The sequence below is a fragment of the Gordionus sp. m RMFG-2023 genome, chromosome 5, assembly GCF_954871325.1.
Source record: "Gordionus sp. m RMFG-2023 chromosome 5, tfGorSpeb1-WG-v2, whole genome shotgun sequence".
Lineage (NCBI taxonomy): Eukaryota > Metazoa > Nematomorpha > Gordioida > Chordodea > Parachordodidae > Gordionus > Gordionus sp. m RMFG-2023.
Genome location: NC_088779.1, coordinates 14,841,102 through 14,859,160, shown reverse-complemented (window position 1 = coordinate 14,859,160; position 18,059 = coordinate 14,841,102). Strand labels below are relative to the sequence as shown.

At 25.2% G+C, this 18,059-nt stretch overlaps 1 protein-coding gene across 1 annotated transcript in view; it reads left to right on the top strand.

Annotated features, from left to right (window-relative positions):
• LOC135930473 (26S proteasome regulatory subunit 6B) overlaps positions 1 to 17,790 on the top strand; it is a 32,992-nt gene extending 15,202 nt beyond the window's left edge. Inside the window, exons 6-9 of the mRNA XM_065467273.1 lie at positions 11,386 to 11,553; positions 11,697 to 11,773; positions 16,334 to 16,558; positions 17,607 to 17,790. Of these exons, the coding sequence (XP_065323345.1) occupies positions 11,386 to 11,553; positions 11,697 to 11,773; positions 16,334 to 16,558; positions 17,607 to 17,720 (584 nt within the window). The 3' untranslated portion in view covers positions 17,721 to 17,790. The remainder of the gene's footprint in view (positions 1 to 11,385; positions 11,554 to 11,696; positions 11,774 to 16,333; positions 16,559 to 17,606) is intronic.
• Positions 17,791 to 18,059: the final 269 nt, after the last annotated feature.

The following is an 18,059-nucleotide window of genomic DNA, read 5'->3' as shown; positions in this document are numbered from 1 at the left end:
TTGGTTGATCCTAATTTAAGAAATCAATCTATTAATGATAATAAAATCTATTATTATAAATGATATTCTATAGTATTACACATCATATAAATTGCATAGATTAAGAATATATTATTTTATTGTAAACATAATCAGATGAGATTAGAAATGATTTTTAAACAACAGAATGTTGATCATGCGCTGCCTTTTTTTAGACCATATCTTAGATAAGAAATATATTTTAAGAAAAGGTATCAAATCTAATTATAATTTAGAAGATTATTATCAATGACTTTAATAAAAAATTTTGTACTGAATAATTGGTATAAAGTCTATAGTAATATAATTCCATAACAAAAAGTTTTAATGTTCAGAATCATATTAAACTAACTTAATATTAAAAATATTTTTTAAGTATATTATAATACTTATCGTGGGAGTAAGCTATCCCAGATGCATTATTTTTCCTGAAAAATTGAGAAAGACTTAGCAACAGGTTCCATAACTTATAAAATCATATATACATATTTTATTTTTTAATTAACACTATCCATACAATATTCATCTATGAACGACTTGTCATTATCGAAAATCTCTGCAATTCGGATTTATCACAAGATTCGTCAAATTTGTGGCCCATCTTAATAAGACTATCTATTAATTTTAGTTATAAAAAGAGCTTAATCTTTTTATAACCGGTTTAATCAGATACCTTCCTATTTTGTCCTTAAAATGGCTCAACAGGAGACTGCCCATGTTTTCACAATTGAGGTTGAAATATTTTAGTTGGGACACAATTTACACTTACAAATAGTGTTGTTAAAACGTCGCGACCCCGACCCAAAGTTCGGGTCGTTTTTTCGACCACGACCTGAGTCCAAGCCGAAAAAACGATCTACCCAAAATCTGGGTCGTTTTTTTACGACTCAGACTTGAAGTTTGGTCGTTTTTCGACTCAGACTTGAAGTTTATTTTTTAAGGCAAATATGTAAAAATATATTTTGCAAACATGTTAAATTAAAAAGTTCAAAAATGACGATTATGACAATTGTCACTTTCCTATGGTATATCTTACTATTATTTTTACTGCGTTAAAAAATTTACTTTAATTTTTACTACGTTAAAAAATTTACTATAATTTTTACTACGTTAAAAAATTTATTATTATTTTTACTACGTTAAAAAAAATTATTATTATTTTTACTACGGTAAAAAAATATCATAGAGCAAATTTAATATTGCTTATTTTTTTTAATAAATAAAGAGAAAATCATGCCATGGTATTATGTAATTTTACCATTCAATAATAAGCATTGGGGACAGCGTCTACATGAGCGGGAGGGGTAGGAACAGTTTGCATCCTATTTTTATGAGGGGGCAGGGGGTAAGCTGCTTTAATGGGGGTAGGATAAATTTTTTGGGGGTTATCTATTAAATTTTGAGATGAAATAGGACAAAATTTATTGCTGTAAAAATTAATACTTTTATTATAGTATTATTATAATACAATTCATCGACCAAATCTATATATTGCAAACAATCATACACATTGTTTTCCAAACAAACTATCCTTTTAAATGTAATTTAAAAGGTTTAGATATTTAAGCAAGCTCATAATGCCATAATAATTAATTCATTGTAAATAATGGAGGTTTTAATTGAATTTATTATCTAAAAAATAAATTCTTTATATTCACAAAATATCGATAATTGGTATCAGAGATAGATTAATTTAAGTTATCCTTTATAAATTATAGGTGAAAATAATGATAGAAAATCCTGTCATGTAGACGCTGATTGGGGAAGCAAATAAAAAAATGCCTATTTTTTTAATAAATAAAAGAGAAAGAAATTTTTTAATATAATATTTTTTTCCTTACTTTTTTAAAATAAAAAATTTTTCGTTTTTAAAATCCTTAATTAATGTTTAATAATTGTAATTGTATTATTGAAAAATTTATTAACACTATCATTTAGCTTAAAAATTTTGATGCGAAAAAATTGATTATTGAAAAAGGAAGATCAAAACCAATTTTACAAAACTTAAAAAAGGAAATCAAAACTTGCATCCGTAATTTTTCTATCGATAAATATGAAAAATATGAATGGCTCACTGGATGTGAATTTCCTAATTCTCTATATTGTAGGTCATGCCTATTATTCCCAAAGGAAAAATATGTTTGGAATGATAAAAGATTTTTGGATATGAATAATTTTTCAAAGGCAGTTAAACGGCAAAGAATCAACCGCTCATTTGCAGTCGATGATTCAATTAAAAACATTTGGCCAAAATTGTATTGAAAATATGATAGATATCGAACAGCATAATTCTAAAGTCAAATCAAATAGAGAAATATTAAAAATATTGATCAACTTTATATGTTTACTTCGAATTCAGGAGCTCGTATTCCATGGTCATGATGAATCTTCTAATTCAGTAAATAGAGGAAATTATATTGAATTAATTTATTTCCTCGCGAAAGAGAAAATTTACTATTGAAAAATCATTTAGAAATAGTGCAGTTTTATTGGACTATCAAACAATATTCAAAATGATTTGATTAATTATATTTCATATGTCTAACACCAAAAAATATTAATTCGGAATTTTTAGATATTAGTAAATTCCAAATAATCAAAATTTCCCAAAATAATTATTAGATAATTTAAACGACACTTATTCTCAATTTTTCGACTTACACAAGCTGGATGTTTAGGGGAATTTAGAAAGAAAAAGAATGTTAATGAAATACTTGAATTTTTAATATGCACCGATTTGATAAAAAGTTTTAAAGAGTTTTTTAAATTATGCAAATTCATCTTAACTTTGGCTTCAACAACAGCAAGTGCAGAACGGAGTTTTTCATCTTTAAAAAGAATTAAATCTTATTGCAGAAACAGGATGAGCCAAAATCGATTATCGAATCTATCTTTGATTTCGATTGAAAAAAAATTATCAAAAAATTAAAAATCTAGCGATAACTTTTATAATACAGTACTTGATCATTTTACTCCAAAAATAAAGACGAATACCACTATTTATAAATCTTAATGTTTTTATGGTTTGAGTTTGACTAAAATAAAAATAAATAATTTTTTGATTGCTTCCCTAAGAGTAAACTTGACGCTTCTTCACTGATACGCACTATAAAATTTTCCACTCGTGTATATGTATCCATCTAATAAAATTACTAAGAATATAACGTTATCCCTTCCTTTCTTTTAATTCTCTGTCTTATAGTTTTCCACTCTGTTTCCATAAAAACTTCTTTATGATTAAATCTTGCTTTCATTCAAAATTTTAATTTTGAATTATATCAAATTTTGTTTTCATCTCAAAATTTTATTTTTCCATCAACTCAAATTTTGTTTTCATCCCAAAATTTTATTTTTTTAATCATATCAAATTTTGTTTTCATCCTAAAATTTTATTTTTTAATTACTTTGTATTCTCGGTAGTATTTGTCTTACATCTGTCCTCCTATTTTTACTTCTACCTTTCCTCCTATATTTTTTCTCACTTACTATTCCCCCATTTAATAGGAGGCCCATAGAATAACAATACCCGAATAAAACTTCCTACTGGAAATTCTTCAATATCTATTTGTTATCTTGATATTACCTTTTCTTTTAAAAAATCTAATTCCTCATTTTACTTCCTGAAAACTTTTCAGCTGGAGATATTCCTTCTACGTCTTAGTATTGTTGTATGCTAACAACGATAACCACCATTTTCCTTTTTTTCAACTTTTAACTATTGCTACCATGCGTTCAGCATGTCCATTGCTCCTTGAGTAATAAGGTGGTGAAAATAAATACTTAATCTTTCACCTATCACAAAATTTCTCAAATGCTTTACCTTTAGAAGCTGGACCTCCATCTGATACTAACGTCTTTATTAATCCATATTTACCTACAAAATTTTTTATCTCGTCCAAAGCTACTTTTATGTATAAACCTGAAATATGCTGACAATCTATTCACTTTGAACATGCATCTACCATGATAAAATATCTTTTCTTCTCATATTCTCCCACAACCGCTGCTACAATATCTTTTTTTAATATTACAGGTGGTATAACTATATGATATCCTCTCATTAGACAATTGTCTTCAATGTTTAATTCACTCTTAATCTTTTTGAACGATTCTTTGCTTTTCCATTCTATATTCCCTTTCAAACATGCTTATTCTCATTAATTCTTCTCTTGCTTGGATACTATAGTGATACCAAATTTTATTATAATTTTAACTATTTTTTATATTTTGTACCGCCGTATATATATATTTTACAAAACAAACAAATCGTCGTACACAATTAATAATATATATATTTAAAATTCATCATATATTTAAATGCCTTTGAGGCTAATTGTTTCTATTACATCTATTCTCTCCTTTTTTGGGCTCTCGATTTGAAACGGTATAAATTGTTTTCTTATCCGTTTTGGATAACGGCTGCTTGTACTTTCGTTCTCTACCACCGTTTGCTCATTACTGTCGATTTTCATTTTATCATTTATGATGGTGTCTTTGTTTATTGAGTCTTGTATTGGGTCAATGTCTTTGGTCACCAATTCGTGTATAGGATCAATGTCTTTAGTCTCATTGAGTTTTGTATAGGCTCATTTTCATTCATTTGTGGTGTAGTTTGCATCGTTTCTTCTTCTCTTCCCTCCTCTCTATTTTTTAAATCGGAGTTGTCGAACCTATGTTTTAACTGATTAATATGTCTTCTACATACCCCTAATTTAGTTTCAACTAAAAACGTCATTGGTCCTGTTCTTTTAACGATGATACCTGGTATCCAATTATCTTTTTTAAAATCTTTTGCATATATTTTTTTATTTATATTAAAAAAACCTGGTAACTGAGGTATATATGGATGAGGATAAATTGGTTTTATTAATTGTAAAGGTCCTATGGGTTGAAATTTAAGCATAATTGAACTTGGTGATTGTTTTGTGGTTATTTGTGGCGTATTTCGATAATTAAACAAAAAATCTTGTATTTTATTATAATCATTATGTTTTTTTTAAAAAAATTTTAAAAGTTTGTACTAACCGCTCCGCTTCTCCGTTGGTTCTAGGGTGGTATTGGGCACTATATACATTTTTAATTGATAATTGTTTGCAAAAGCAAAATAAACTAAATTCTCTACTTTGAAATGGGGGGGCCATTATCCGTAACAATCGTATTGGGGTAACCGAAAATAGCAAAAAGTCTTAACAATTTTCTTACTTCAGTAAAATTATTCGTCGTCATTTTTTGTATTTCAATTTACTAAAACTATCTATTATTACTAGATATATATCTCCGTTAATTGGTCCGGCAAAATCTAAATGAATTCTTCCCCATGGTTTATTTGCGGAGGGCCATTTCCCTATGATCGTTTTATTGCCAGGATTATTTGTTTGACATAATTCACAATTCTTACCGTGTAATTCGATATCTTCGTTAATATTCGGCCACCAAACGTTCTCTTGTGCCAATAATTTTGTTTTAGTATAACCCTGATGCCCCATATGTAAAAAATACAAAATATTTACTTGTAATTTTTTTGGAATTATGGTTCTTAATCCCCATAATATACACCCTGCCTCCATCGTGAGTTCATTTCGGCGTTGAAAAAACGGTTTTAGATTTTCCTCTATTATCTTTGGCCATCCAGTTGCAGTTGTAAGGTAACGTGAAACCTTTGATAATACCAAGTCATTCCTTGTGTGTGCTTTTATATCTAACGCTGAAATAAATTGTGGAGCATCCGCTATTAAATTAATATCTAACTCTTCCCAAGCAGATGGTTTACCGTCAATTGGAAACCGGGAAAGCATATCCATATTACTATTTTTTTTGTCCCTCGAAGTTGCAATTCATAATCATAATTTGCTAGTAGTAATGACCATCTTACTAATCTTGATGACATATCTGTTATTCTTTTATGTGGACTAAGTAACGATATTAGGGGTTTATTGTCAGTAATGATAATGAAATGTCTGCCAATTAAATATTGTTTAAATTTAATTAATCCAAATATAATTGCTAAAGCCTCACGCTCTATCTGACTGTAATTTCGTTCGGAGCATTTATTGTTCGAGACGCGTATCTAATCGGTTTTTCCTCGTTGTTAATGATATGAGATATAACTGATCCTATTCCATGTTGAGACGCATCAGCAGCTAGAATTATCGGTTTTTCCGGATTATAATGTATAATGTGTTAAAATTGGTGCTTCTGATATTAATTTTTTAAATTTATTAATTACAATTGTTTCATTATTTGTCCATATCCATGGCACATCTTTCCTTAAAAGCCTATATAATGGAGCGGCAATAGTCGAAAAATTGTTTATAAATTTTTGATAATAATTTATTATACCGATAAAAGCTTGTAATTCTTTAACGTTTTTAGGTAACGGTGCGTCTAAAATTGAATTGACATTCTTATTTGTTGTCGTAATTCCCTCTTCGATAACGGTATGACCTAAGAATTCAATCTTTTCTTTAAAAAAATCACATTTTTTTAGATTTAATTTCATACCGTTTATTTCTAACGTCTTTAATACATTTATCAAATTTTTCTTATGACTCTCAATTGATTCCCCCGTAATTATTATATCGTCCAAATATACCGCTACTCCAGGTAATCCCTTTAATAATGAATCCATTGCTTGTTGAAAAATCGCTGTCGCTGAGGCTACACCAAACGGAAGTCGTGTCGATACAATCCACTAGGCGTGTTGAGTTGATTACTAACAGCTTTTTTGCCTCCTCATCTAGCTCTATTTGAAAATACGCTTCGGATAAATCTAATACTGTATATTTACACCCATTACCTAGTGTGGCTAATAATTCATTATATCTATCAAAATATTTGCATTAACCGTTTGTCTGAAATCACCGCAAATTCGTAAAGATCCATCTTTCTTCAATAGGGGCACAATCGGAGATGCGATATTCGAGTATTTTAGTCTTTCTAAAACTCCCATGGATTCCAGTCGTTGTAATTCCGTTTCGAGTTTTGCCTTCCACGCAAATGGTATCGGTCTACTTTTAATACATTGAAACTGAGGGTTGGATTTTACCGCTAAACTGGCCTTAAACCCTCTTAGTAAACCTAATTTTTTAGTAAATAATAAGAAAAATTTATGTACAATATTCTCCTTCCAAACCTCATTAACTATATTACATTGATTTATTTTAATTAATTTTAATTTGTTTATAAGGTTTCTACCTATCAAATTAATCCCATTGTTTACAATAATAAATTCATGATAGATATATAACTTTATTCATATAATTAACGGGTAATATACATTTACCTTTAATATTGATCATTACATTATTATAAGATTTTAAAATAATATCCGTTTTTGTTATTGGTATTTTTAAACGGTAAACGTCTTCTATATTCAAAATGGAGACTGCCGATCCTGTGTCAATTAAAAATTTAATATAAATTTTATCTATCAATAATTTCACCTCAAATTTTTCTCGAGACTCCTCTGGATTCCCAATCCTCAAAACTTTTTCGCTCATTTTCTGGAACATCTATCGTTCGAATATATTCTTTCTTCCCACGATTCCTTCTGCATACTTTTTGTAAATGTCCTTTTATCCCACATTATGGCAGATGGCATTCCAATTAGGGCACTTAGGTTTTATGTGATCTCCTAATCCACAACAATAGCAAATAATTTTTGATACTGGTTTGTACTTGTCATACTGTTCCCTTGTTACTGTTTTTGAGATTTTATTTATCTCCTTCCCTGCAGATTATTTTTCATACGACATCATTTCTGTAGTCGTCTCTATTGCGGTCGCGATTTGTATTGCACTTTCCCATGTCAAGTCCTGCGTGTTAATTAATTTCATTAATTTTTTTCCATTATTAATTCCTGACACTAATTTGTCCCGCAATACTGTATTAAACATATCTTTAAATTTACACGTCTTTGCCTTTATCTTTAATTTATTAATATACTCTACGATGGTTTCATCTTTTTCTTGTTCCATTTTAAAAAAATAATAATTTTTTAAGGAAAATATGTAAAAATATATTTTGCAAACATGTTAAATTAAAATTTCATTGAAGATATACCATAGGAAAGTGACAATTTTCATAATCGTCATTTTTGAATTTTTTTTAAGGCATAAAAATATATTTTGTAAACATGTTAAATTAAAATTTCTTTGAAGATGTACATAGGAAAGTGACAAATGTCATAATCGTCATTTTTGAATTTTTTTAAGGCAAATGGGTAAAAATATATTTTGCAAACATGTTAAATTAAAATTTCATTGAAGATATACCATAGGAAAGTGACAATTGTCATAATCGTCATTTTTGAACTTTTTTGAATTTTTTTAAGGCAAATGGGTAAAAATATATTTTGTAAACCTGTTAAATTAAAATTTCATTGAAGATGTACCATAGGAAAGTGACAAATGTCATAATCGTTATTTTTGAACTTTTTTGAATTTTTTAAGGCAAATGGGTAAAAATATATTTTGTAAACATGTTAAATTAAAATTTTTGAAGATGTACCATAGGAAAGTGACAATTGTCATAATCGTCATTTTTGAACTTTTTTCAATTTAATTGAAGCAGATAGATAAAAATATATACTGTAAGTTAAATCAATTTTTCAGTAATGAAAAACCTTGAAAAAATTAAAATAGCCATGATGATAATTTTTTTGAAATATTTTGAAGAAAATGGTTAAAATATAAAATATAAACTATTTAATTAAAATTTCAATAAAAGCCACAGAAAAGTGATAAAAGTCATAATTATTTTTAAGCTCTATTTAATCAAATAGTAAATATTTTATTTGTAAAATATGTTATATTAATATTTTAGTGTAACCCGAGAAAAAGATTCATCGTGGCAAACTATTTCATACAAATACTTATTTATTTTTGGAAAACTGATTTTATTTATAATTAGTATTTCAAAGCCTGTTTTTATAAGAGTTTCCGCTATTTTTTCAATAAAGTAGCGTCTTATTAATCACTTTTTTTACAATACTTCGAAATTTTTTTTATTTTCTTGAAAATTTTCCAAAAAAATTATCAACATGGCTATTTTAATTTTTTCAAAGTTTTTTATCACTGAAAAATTGATTTAACATGTTTACAGTATATATTTTTATCTATCTGCTTCAATTAAATTGAAAAAAGTTTAAAAATGACGATTATGACAATTGTCACTTTCCTATGGTACATCTTCAACGATATTTTAATTTAACATGTTTGCAAAATATATTTTTACCCATTTGTCCAAAAAAAATTCGAAAAATTTAAAAAATGACGATTATGATAATTGTCACTTTATTATGGTGCATCTTCACTGAAATTTTAATTTAACATGTTTACAAAATATATTTTTACCCATTTGCCTTAATTCAAAAAAGTTCAAAAATGACGATTATGACAATTGTCACTTTCCTATGGTACATCTTCAATGAAATTTTAATTTAACATGTTTACAAAATATATTTTTACCCATTTGCCTTAAAAAAATTAAAAAAAGTTAAAAATGACGATTATGACAATTGTCACTTTCCTATGGTACATCTTCAATGAAATTTTAATTTAACATGTTTACAAAATATATTTTTACTCATTTGCCTTAAAAATATTCAAAAAAGTTCAAAAATAACGATTATGACAATTGTCACTTTCCTATGGTACATCTTCAATGAAATTTTAATTTAACATGTTTACAAAATATATTTTTACTCATTTGCCTTAAAAAAGTTCAAAAATAACGATTATGACAATTGTCACTACTTTCTTATGGTACATCTTCAATGAAATTTTAATTTAACATGTTTGCAAAATATATTTTTACACATTGGCCTTAAAAAAAATAAACTTCAAGTCTGAGTGGAAAAAAACAACCAAACTTCAAATCTGAGTCGAAAAAAACGACCCATATTTTGGGTCGAGTTCGACTTGAACTCGGGTCGAGGTCGAAAAAAACGACCCAAAATTTGGGTCAGCTCTGTTCGAGCCGACTCGGCTAAGCCGATTAACAACACTACTTACAAAGTCTTAATTTTATTTATTGGTGTAAAATGTTTCTATTGGGGCCAGGGTAGGGAAATTATCTTCATCTAAAGAAATATGTACAATTGACATAATATTCTTTATAGAATAAATCAGGATATTAGAGAATTAGAATACAAATTAATACCATGATTGATTCAATAAAAATGAAGAAATTTGATAGTTGATCTGAATTAAAAACTCGGTTTAAATTATTTAAAAAAATAATTAAAAGTACAATAAAATATCTTTTTCAATATTTTTTTAAAAAAAAATTTAAATAACATTTTGCGTTACCGTTACTTAAAAAAGAAACTCATTCTAGAAGAAGGCAATGAATGACCTTCCTTTTCTTCGCATTGGCCAGACCTGATTTTCCTTAAAACCGGGTTGGGCAGACATTTAAATAATGGGTCAAGCAATTCAAGCAAATTTTTTTAATGGGCCTGATCTCTAATTCAGGTATTGGTCATCGATTGGCCATTACTTTCTAACTAATCCTGATAGCCGTAACACAAAAATGAAAATTAACCTTTTAAATTAAAAAAAAATAGCCTTCTTTGAGCTATGAACTGATAAGAAACTACATATTATAATCATATTATTTTACCCGTGGTAATAGCTATAAAAATGGTATCGGTGCATCTCTGATATTAAATACCTCATCATCCTAAATATGGATTTAAAATGTTACATTTATAGGCTCTATAATTAGGAGGGGAGGAAATACAATGTTTCATCTATAATATAATAATTTTTATTCCTAGTAATGTGTAATGAATTATTGAAATTTTATTTAAACGATGAAATATAAGTTTATGATAGAAATAAATCATTAAGATAGTGTATTATCTTCTTGATATACCTAGATTATCCAGTTTAGGTTGATATCGCTCATTAAATTTATTCGCCAACTACTAATGTGGATTCGTGATGAAGGCGCTCTAAAATTCATTTGCGAAAATAAACATTCGTGATAAATGTTATGCCTTTAAAATTTCTTTGAATTGACTTGAAACCATTTTTTTGGACGTAAAATTTTTTTAACGATTTTTATAAAAAATGGACGCTCACAAGATATATTAGAATATTATTTATCTTCTGTTCTGGTTGTATAATCTTACAATTTATATGTTTTAATTTGGTTTCAAGAAATATAAATAAAAGTCACTCACTATCACAATAAAAATAATAATTCGAATATTTTACTACAAATAATTTTAATTTATTATACATAATTTTTATTATTCGATTCGAGTTTTCGTAAATTTCGTATCGAATATCGAATATAGACTTATTCATTACAGAGATGATTTACTACTTCTCTTTTATTTGTAATATATCTTTACTTAAGCGACTTTTATAAGAGTAGTTGGTTCGGAATTTGTTCAGAAGTATTTGGGAGAAGGACCTAGAATGGTGAGGGATGTTTTTAGATTAGCTAAAGAAAATGCGCCAGCTATTATTTTTATTGATGAAATTGACGCGATTGCTACCAAACGTTTTGATGCTCAAACTGGAGGTTATAAAACTAACATTTCAATAGTATTTTTATTAAATTAATTAAATAAATTGTGTTCAAAAATAAATTGGATGAAAAGCTATTTATTATAAACTAACCATCCCATTGTAAAATACAATCTTACACAAATTTTTTATTTTTAGCGGATCGAGAAGTACAACGTATTTTATTAGAACTTTTGAATCAAATGGATGGATTCGACCAAAATGTCAACGTTAAAGTATAAATTAACATTCATATGCGCGGCTAATTTTAGCCGACTAAAAACGCTTAGCCGAGATTTTAGGTGGAAAAATCGGCTAAGCCTAATTAGGTATAGCCTAAAAATCGGCTAAACCTAAAAATCGGCTAAGCCTAAAAATGGGCTAAGCCTAAAAATTGGCTAAAATAAATTAGTCAAAATTCTGCATCGATGCTTAGCATTAATTATTATTTATTTATTTTAGTAAAATAATTTATTTTATTTATATTTAATGTAAATATTTTATTATTATCAACAAATAAACATGATATGATTTAATATTTTTTATTTATATTATTATATTTTGAAATGAAAATAAATTTATTTGATGTTTTTTTAATAAAAAAAATAATATGCTGCTATATTGTAAAAATGTAATATTCTTTATAATATAATTTATTAGTGATTTTCACAATCTTCTTTGTAAATACATCTTTTATTGAGGAATTATATTGTAAATTTTATTAGATAAATAAACAATCTTTTAGGTGAAATCTTTTATCATTTTTTTAAAATTATTTATTTATTATTAAATGAGGTGGATTTGATGAAACTTTTTTGATGTTATTTTATATGATCTTTTTAAGGATAATATATTAATGTGACAATTGTCATAATCGTTCTTTTATAAGTTTTTGGATTTTTTTTGAAGAAAGTATGTTAAAATAAGTATTAATAACATGTGTAAATACAAATTTAGTGAAGATGTACCAATGAAAAGTGACAATTGTCATAATCGTTATTTTTAAAGTTTTTCGAATTTTTATGACGAAAATATGTTAAAATAAGTATTAATAACATGTGTAAATATAAATTTAGTGAAGATGTACCAATGAAAAGTGACAATTGTCATAATGGTTAATTTTAAAGTTTTTTGAATTTTTTTGACGAAAATTCGTTAAAATAAGTATTAATAACATGTGTAAATATAAATTTAGTGAAGATGTACCATAGAAAAGTGACAATTGTCATAATCGTTATTTTTAAAGTTTTTTGAATTTTTTTGACAAAAATATGTTAAAATAAGTATTAATAACATGTGTAGATATAAATTTAGTGAAGATGTACCAATGAAAAGTGACAATTGTCATAATCTCTATTTTTAAAGTTTTTTGAATTTTTTTGACGAAAATATGTTAAAATAAGTATTAATAACATGTGTAAATATAAATTTAGTGAAGATGTACCATAAAAAAGTGACAATTATCATAATCGTTATTTTTAAAGTTTTTTGAATTTTTTTGACGAAAATATTTTAAAATAAGTATTAATAACATGTGTAAATATAAATTTAGTGAAGATGTACCAATGAAAAGTGACATATGTCATAATTGTTATTTTTAAAGATTTTTGAATTTTTTTGAAGAAAATATGTTAAAATAAATATTAAAAACATGTTTAAATAAAATTTAGTGAAGATGTACTATAGAAAAGTGACAATTGTCATAATCGTTATTTTTAAAGTTTTTTGAATTTTTTTGACGAAAATATGTTAAAATAAGTATTAATAACATGTGTAAATATAAATTTAGTGAAGATGTACCAATGAAAAGTGACAATTGTCATAATCGTTATTTTTAAAGTTTTTTGAATTTTATTGACAAAGATATTTTAAAATAAGTATTGATAACATGTTTAAATAAAAATTTAGTGAAGATGTACTCTAGATAAGCGACAATTGTCATAATTGTTATTTTTAAAGTTTTTTGATTTTTTTGACGAAAATAGTTAACTTGCATCGATATTGATTTTAAAATAGAAAAAAAAGTTTACCCAAATTTTAAACAAGATTGTCTGGTGAAAATTGGTAAAAAAATAATAATTTCTAACTTAGGATTAGATATTATGATATAAATTTTGCATATTAATTTCTGACCCGATGAACAAATGTAATAAAATGCCAATTTGCTCCTGTTTTTGTCGAAGAATCTATTATTATCATATGTTTTTCTATGGCATATACTCAGGCAATTTTAATTTTACAATCTATATTTTTACCCATTTACATCAAAGAAATTTTAAAAATAACGATTATGACAATTGTCACTTTTCTATAGTACATCTTCACTAAATTTTTATTTAAACATGTTATTATTACTCATTTTAACATATTTTCGTCAACAAAAAACTTAAAAAATAATGATTATGGCAATTGTCGCTTATGTAGAGTACATCTTCACTAAATTTTTATTTAAACATGTTATATATACTTATTTTAAAATATTTTCATCAAAAAAATTCAAAAAACTTTAAGAATAACGATTATGAAAATTGTCACTTTTCATTGTCTTCACTAAATTTATATTTACACATGTTATTAATACTTATTTTAACATATTTTCGTCAAAAAATTCAAAAAACTTTAAAACAACCATTATGACAATGTCAATTTTCTATGGTACATCTTCACTAAATTTTATTTAAACATGTTATCAATACTTATTTTAACATATTTTCTTCAAAAAAATTCAAAAAACTTATAAAATAACGATTATGACAATTGTCACTTTTCTATGGTACATCTTCACTAAATTTTTATTTAAACATGTTTTTAATACTTATTTTAACATATTTTCTTCAAAAAAATTCCAAAAATTTATAAAATAACGATTAAGATAATTGTTACTTTTCTATGGTACATCTTCACTAAATTTTTATTTACACATGTTATTAATACTTATTTTAAAATATTTTCGTCAAAAAAATTCAAAAAACTTTAAAAATAACGATTATGATAATTGTCACTTTTCTATGGTACATCTTCACTAAATTTATATTTACACATGTTATTAATACTTATTTTAACATATTTTCGTCAAAAAAATTCAAAAAACTTTAAAAATAGCGATCATGACAATTGTCACTTTTCATTGGTACATCTTCACTAAATTTATATCTACACATGTTATTAATACTTATTTTAACATATTTTCGTCAAAAAACTTTAAAAATAGCGATTATGACAATTGTCACTTTTCATTGGTACATCTTCACCAAATTTATATTTACACATGTTATTAATACTTATTTTAAAATAATTTCGTCAAAAAACTTTAAAAATAACGATTATGATAATTGTCACTTTTCTATGGTACATCTTCACTAAATTTATATTTACACATGTTATTAATACTTATTTTAACATATTTTCGTCAAAAAAATTCAAAAAACTTTAAAAATAGCGATTATGACAATTGTCACTTTTCATTGGTACATCTTCACTAAATTTATATCTAACATGTTATTAATACTTATTTTAACATATTTTCGTCAAAAAAATTCAAAAAACTTTAAAAATAACGATTATGACAATTGTCACTTTTCTATGGTACATCTTCACTAAATTTATATTTACACATGTTATTAATACTTATTTTAACAAATTTTCTTCAAAAAAATTCAAAAAACTTTAAAATTAACTATTATGACAATTGTCACTTTTCTATGGTACATCTTCACTAAATTTTATTTAAACATGTTTTTAATATTTATTTTAACATATTTTCTTCAAAAAAATTCAAAAAACTTTAAAAATAACAATTATGACAAATGTCACTTTTCATTGGTACATCTTCACTAAATTTATATTTACACATGTTATTAATACTTATTTTAACATATTTTCTTCAAAAAAATTCAAAAAACTTTAAATTTAACGATTATGACAAATGTCACTTTTCATTGGTACATCTTCACTAAATTTGTATTTACACATGTTATTAATACTTATTTTAACATACTTTCTTCAAAAAAATTCAAAAAACTTATAAAAGAACGATTATGACAATTGTCACATTAAAATATTATCCTTAAAAAGATCATATAAAATCATCAAAAAAGTTTCATAAAATCCACCTCATTTAATAAAAAATAGATAATTTTAAAAAAATTATAAAAGATTGTTTATTTATCTAATAAAATTTACAATATAATTCCTCAATAAAAGATGTATTTATAAAGAAGATTGTGAAAATCACTAATAAATTATATTATAAAGAATATTACATTTTTACAATATAGCAGCATATTATTTTTTTTATTAAAGAAACATCAAATAAATAAATTTATTTTCATTTCAAAGTATAATAATATAAATAAAAAATATTAAATCATATCATGTTTATTTGTTGATAATAATAAAATATTTACATTAAATATAAATAAAATAAATTATATTATAAAGAATATTACATTTTTACAATATAGCAGCATATTATTTTTTTTATTAAAGAAACATCAAATAAATAAATTTATTTTCATTTCAAAGTATAATAATATAAATAAAAAATATTAAATCATATCATGTTTATTTGTTGATAATAATAAAATATTTACATTAAATATAAATAAAATAAATTATTTTACTAAAATAAATAAATAATAATTAATACTAAGCATCGATGCAGAATTTTGACTAATTTAATTTTAATAGATTTATATAGGCTTAGCCGATTTTTAGGCTTAGCCTTATTAGGCTTAGGCGTAGTTTTTAGCCGACTACGCAACACTACGCGCAACACTGTATTATATGTTATTTAGGTAATAATGGCAACAAATAGAGCTGATACACTAGATCCAGCTCTGCTGAGACCTGGTAGGCTAGATAGGAAAATAGAATTTCCTGTACCAGACAGAAGGCAAAAGCGATTGGTGTTTACTACGATCACCTCCAAAATGAATTTGAGTGATGAAATCGATCTTGAGGACTATGTAGCTAGGCCTGACAAAATATCCGGAGCTGACATTAACGCTATTTGTCAGGAGGTTTAACTACAAATAATTATTATTCATACTTATTATTGGTCAACCTTTTAATTAATAAAATTTACTTAAGTGATCTTTATTTTTTTATCAGGGTTCTGAACCACCCGTTTCGGATTCTTTATTTCCGAATCGCGACTTTAAAATATTTAATTTTATGAACCCAAATCCGATTTAGGAATTTTGCACATTATGATTGATTTAAAATAAATATTAGGTTAGCTGGTTGTGAAAATAGACCTCCTAAACATGCATTATTTTACAAAATAAGGAAAAGTTTATATTTTTTAAGTAACTAAAATTTACCGAAATATTTCCAAAAATATAAGAACAAATATTTATTAACGTAACATTTAAAATAATTTAACGATTAATTAATTAAAACTTATGTGCAAAATATAATAAAATATTTTTTTAAGAACAAAAAAACAAACAAAAGAGAATTGATTTAATATATGATTTTTATTTTAAAAAATTATTGATTTAAACCAAATTCATTAAAAAAAATTAACCTGACTTGGACCCTTACTGAACCCGGCGAAAATTTTATTTCAGAACCAGGTTTTCCAGGTTAAAATTTTCAATTTGGGAGAAATTTGAAAATTGTGAAAATTTATTTTTTGATGAATGTCATTTTGGTGTCCATTTATTCCTATAATTTTTTAATTATCTTAGTCAGTATCGTTTTTTAATTTTTTTCCAAATAGGAAATATTTTATTCTTAGTTATAAATTTATATTCTACTTTTTTATAGTGGAATTACTTTTTTTTACAAAGTAAATACTTTGATCTGATAAACGAGACAAAATTTTATAAAAAGAGATTTAATTTTATACAAAAACAAACGATCTTTATTTTCTAACTGTTTCTCGAAATTATTATTTATAAATTAAAAACGTTAAAATTCTGGAGAAATTTAACAGTTGCGGGAGAGGGATCTCTGGGTGTTAACTAAAAAATTGCGGGAGTCTCCCGCTGATGGGGAGACCTTATAACCCTGATTTTCATTAATGAGCTATTACATTATATTTCTACCAAATAAAAATAATAGGCTGGTATGCAAGCCGTGCGTGAAAATCGGTACATAGTGTTGACTAAAGACTTTGAAAAAGGGTATAAGGAAATTATCAAAAAAGATGAATCAGAATTGGAATTTTATAAATAATATATCAATATTAAATTATTTTTAAAATACTATTTTAATTTAAAATTTATGCTACAATTAAACAATTATTTGAATAAAATTGTTTCATATTTTATAATAATCGGAATTCGTTTATTTAGATCCTAAATTATAAAGATGCCTGGAATTATAAAAAGCCCAAGAATTCTTAAAAATACAATAGAAAAATTATAAAAATAATTAAATAATAATTTTAAAAGATAAAAATATTTTATTGTTTTAATAGGTTAAAAAGATATTTGAAAATATTAAAATTATAATTAACATATTATATCTATATCTATATAAAAATATATAATTAAAAGAAGGGAAATTAAAAAA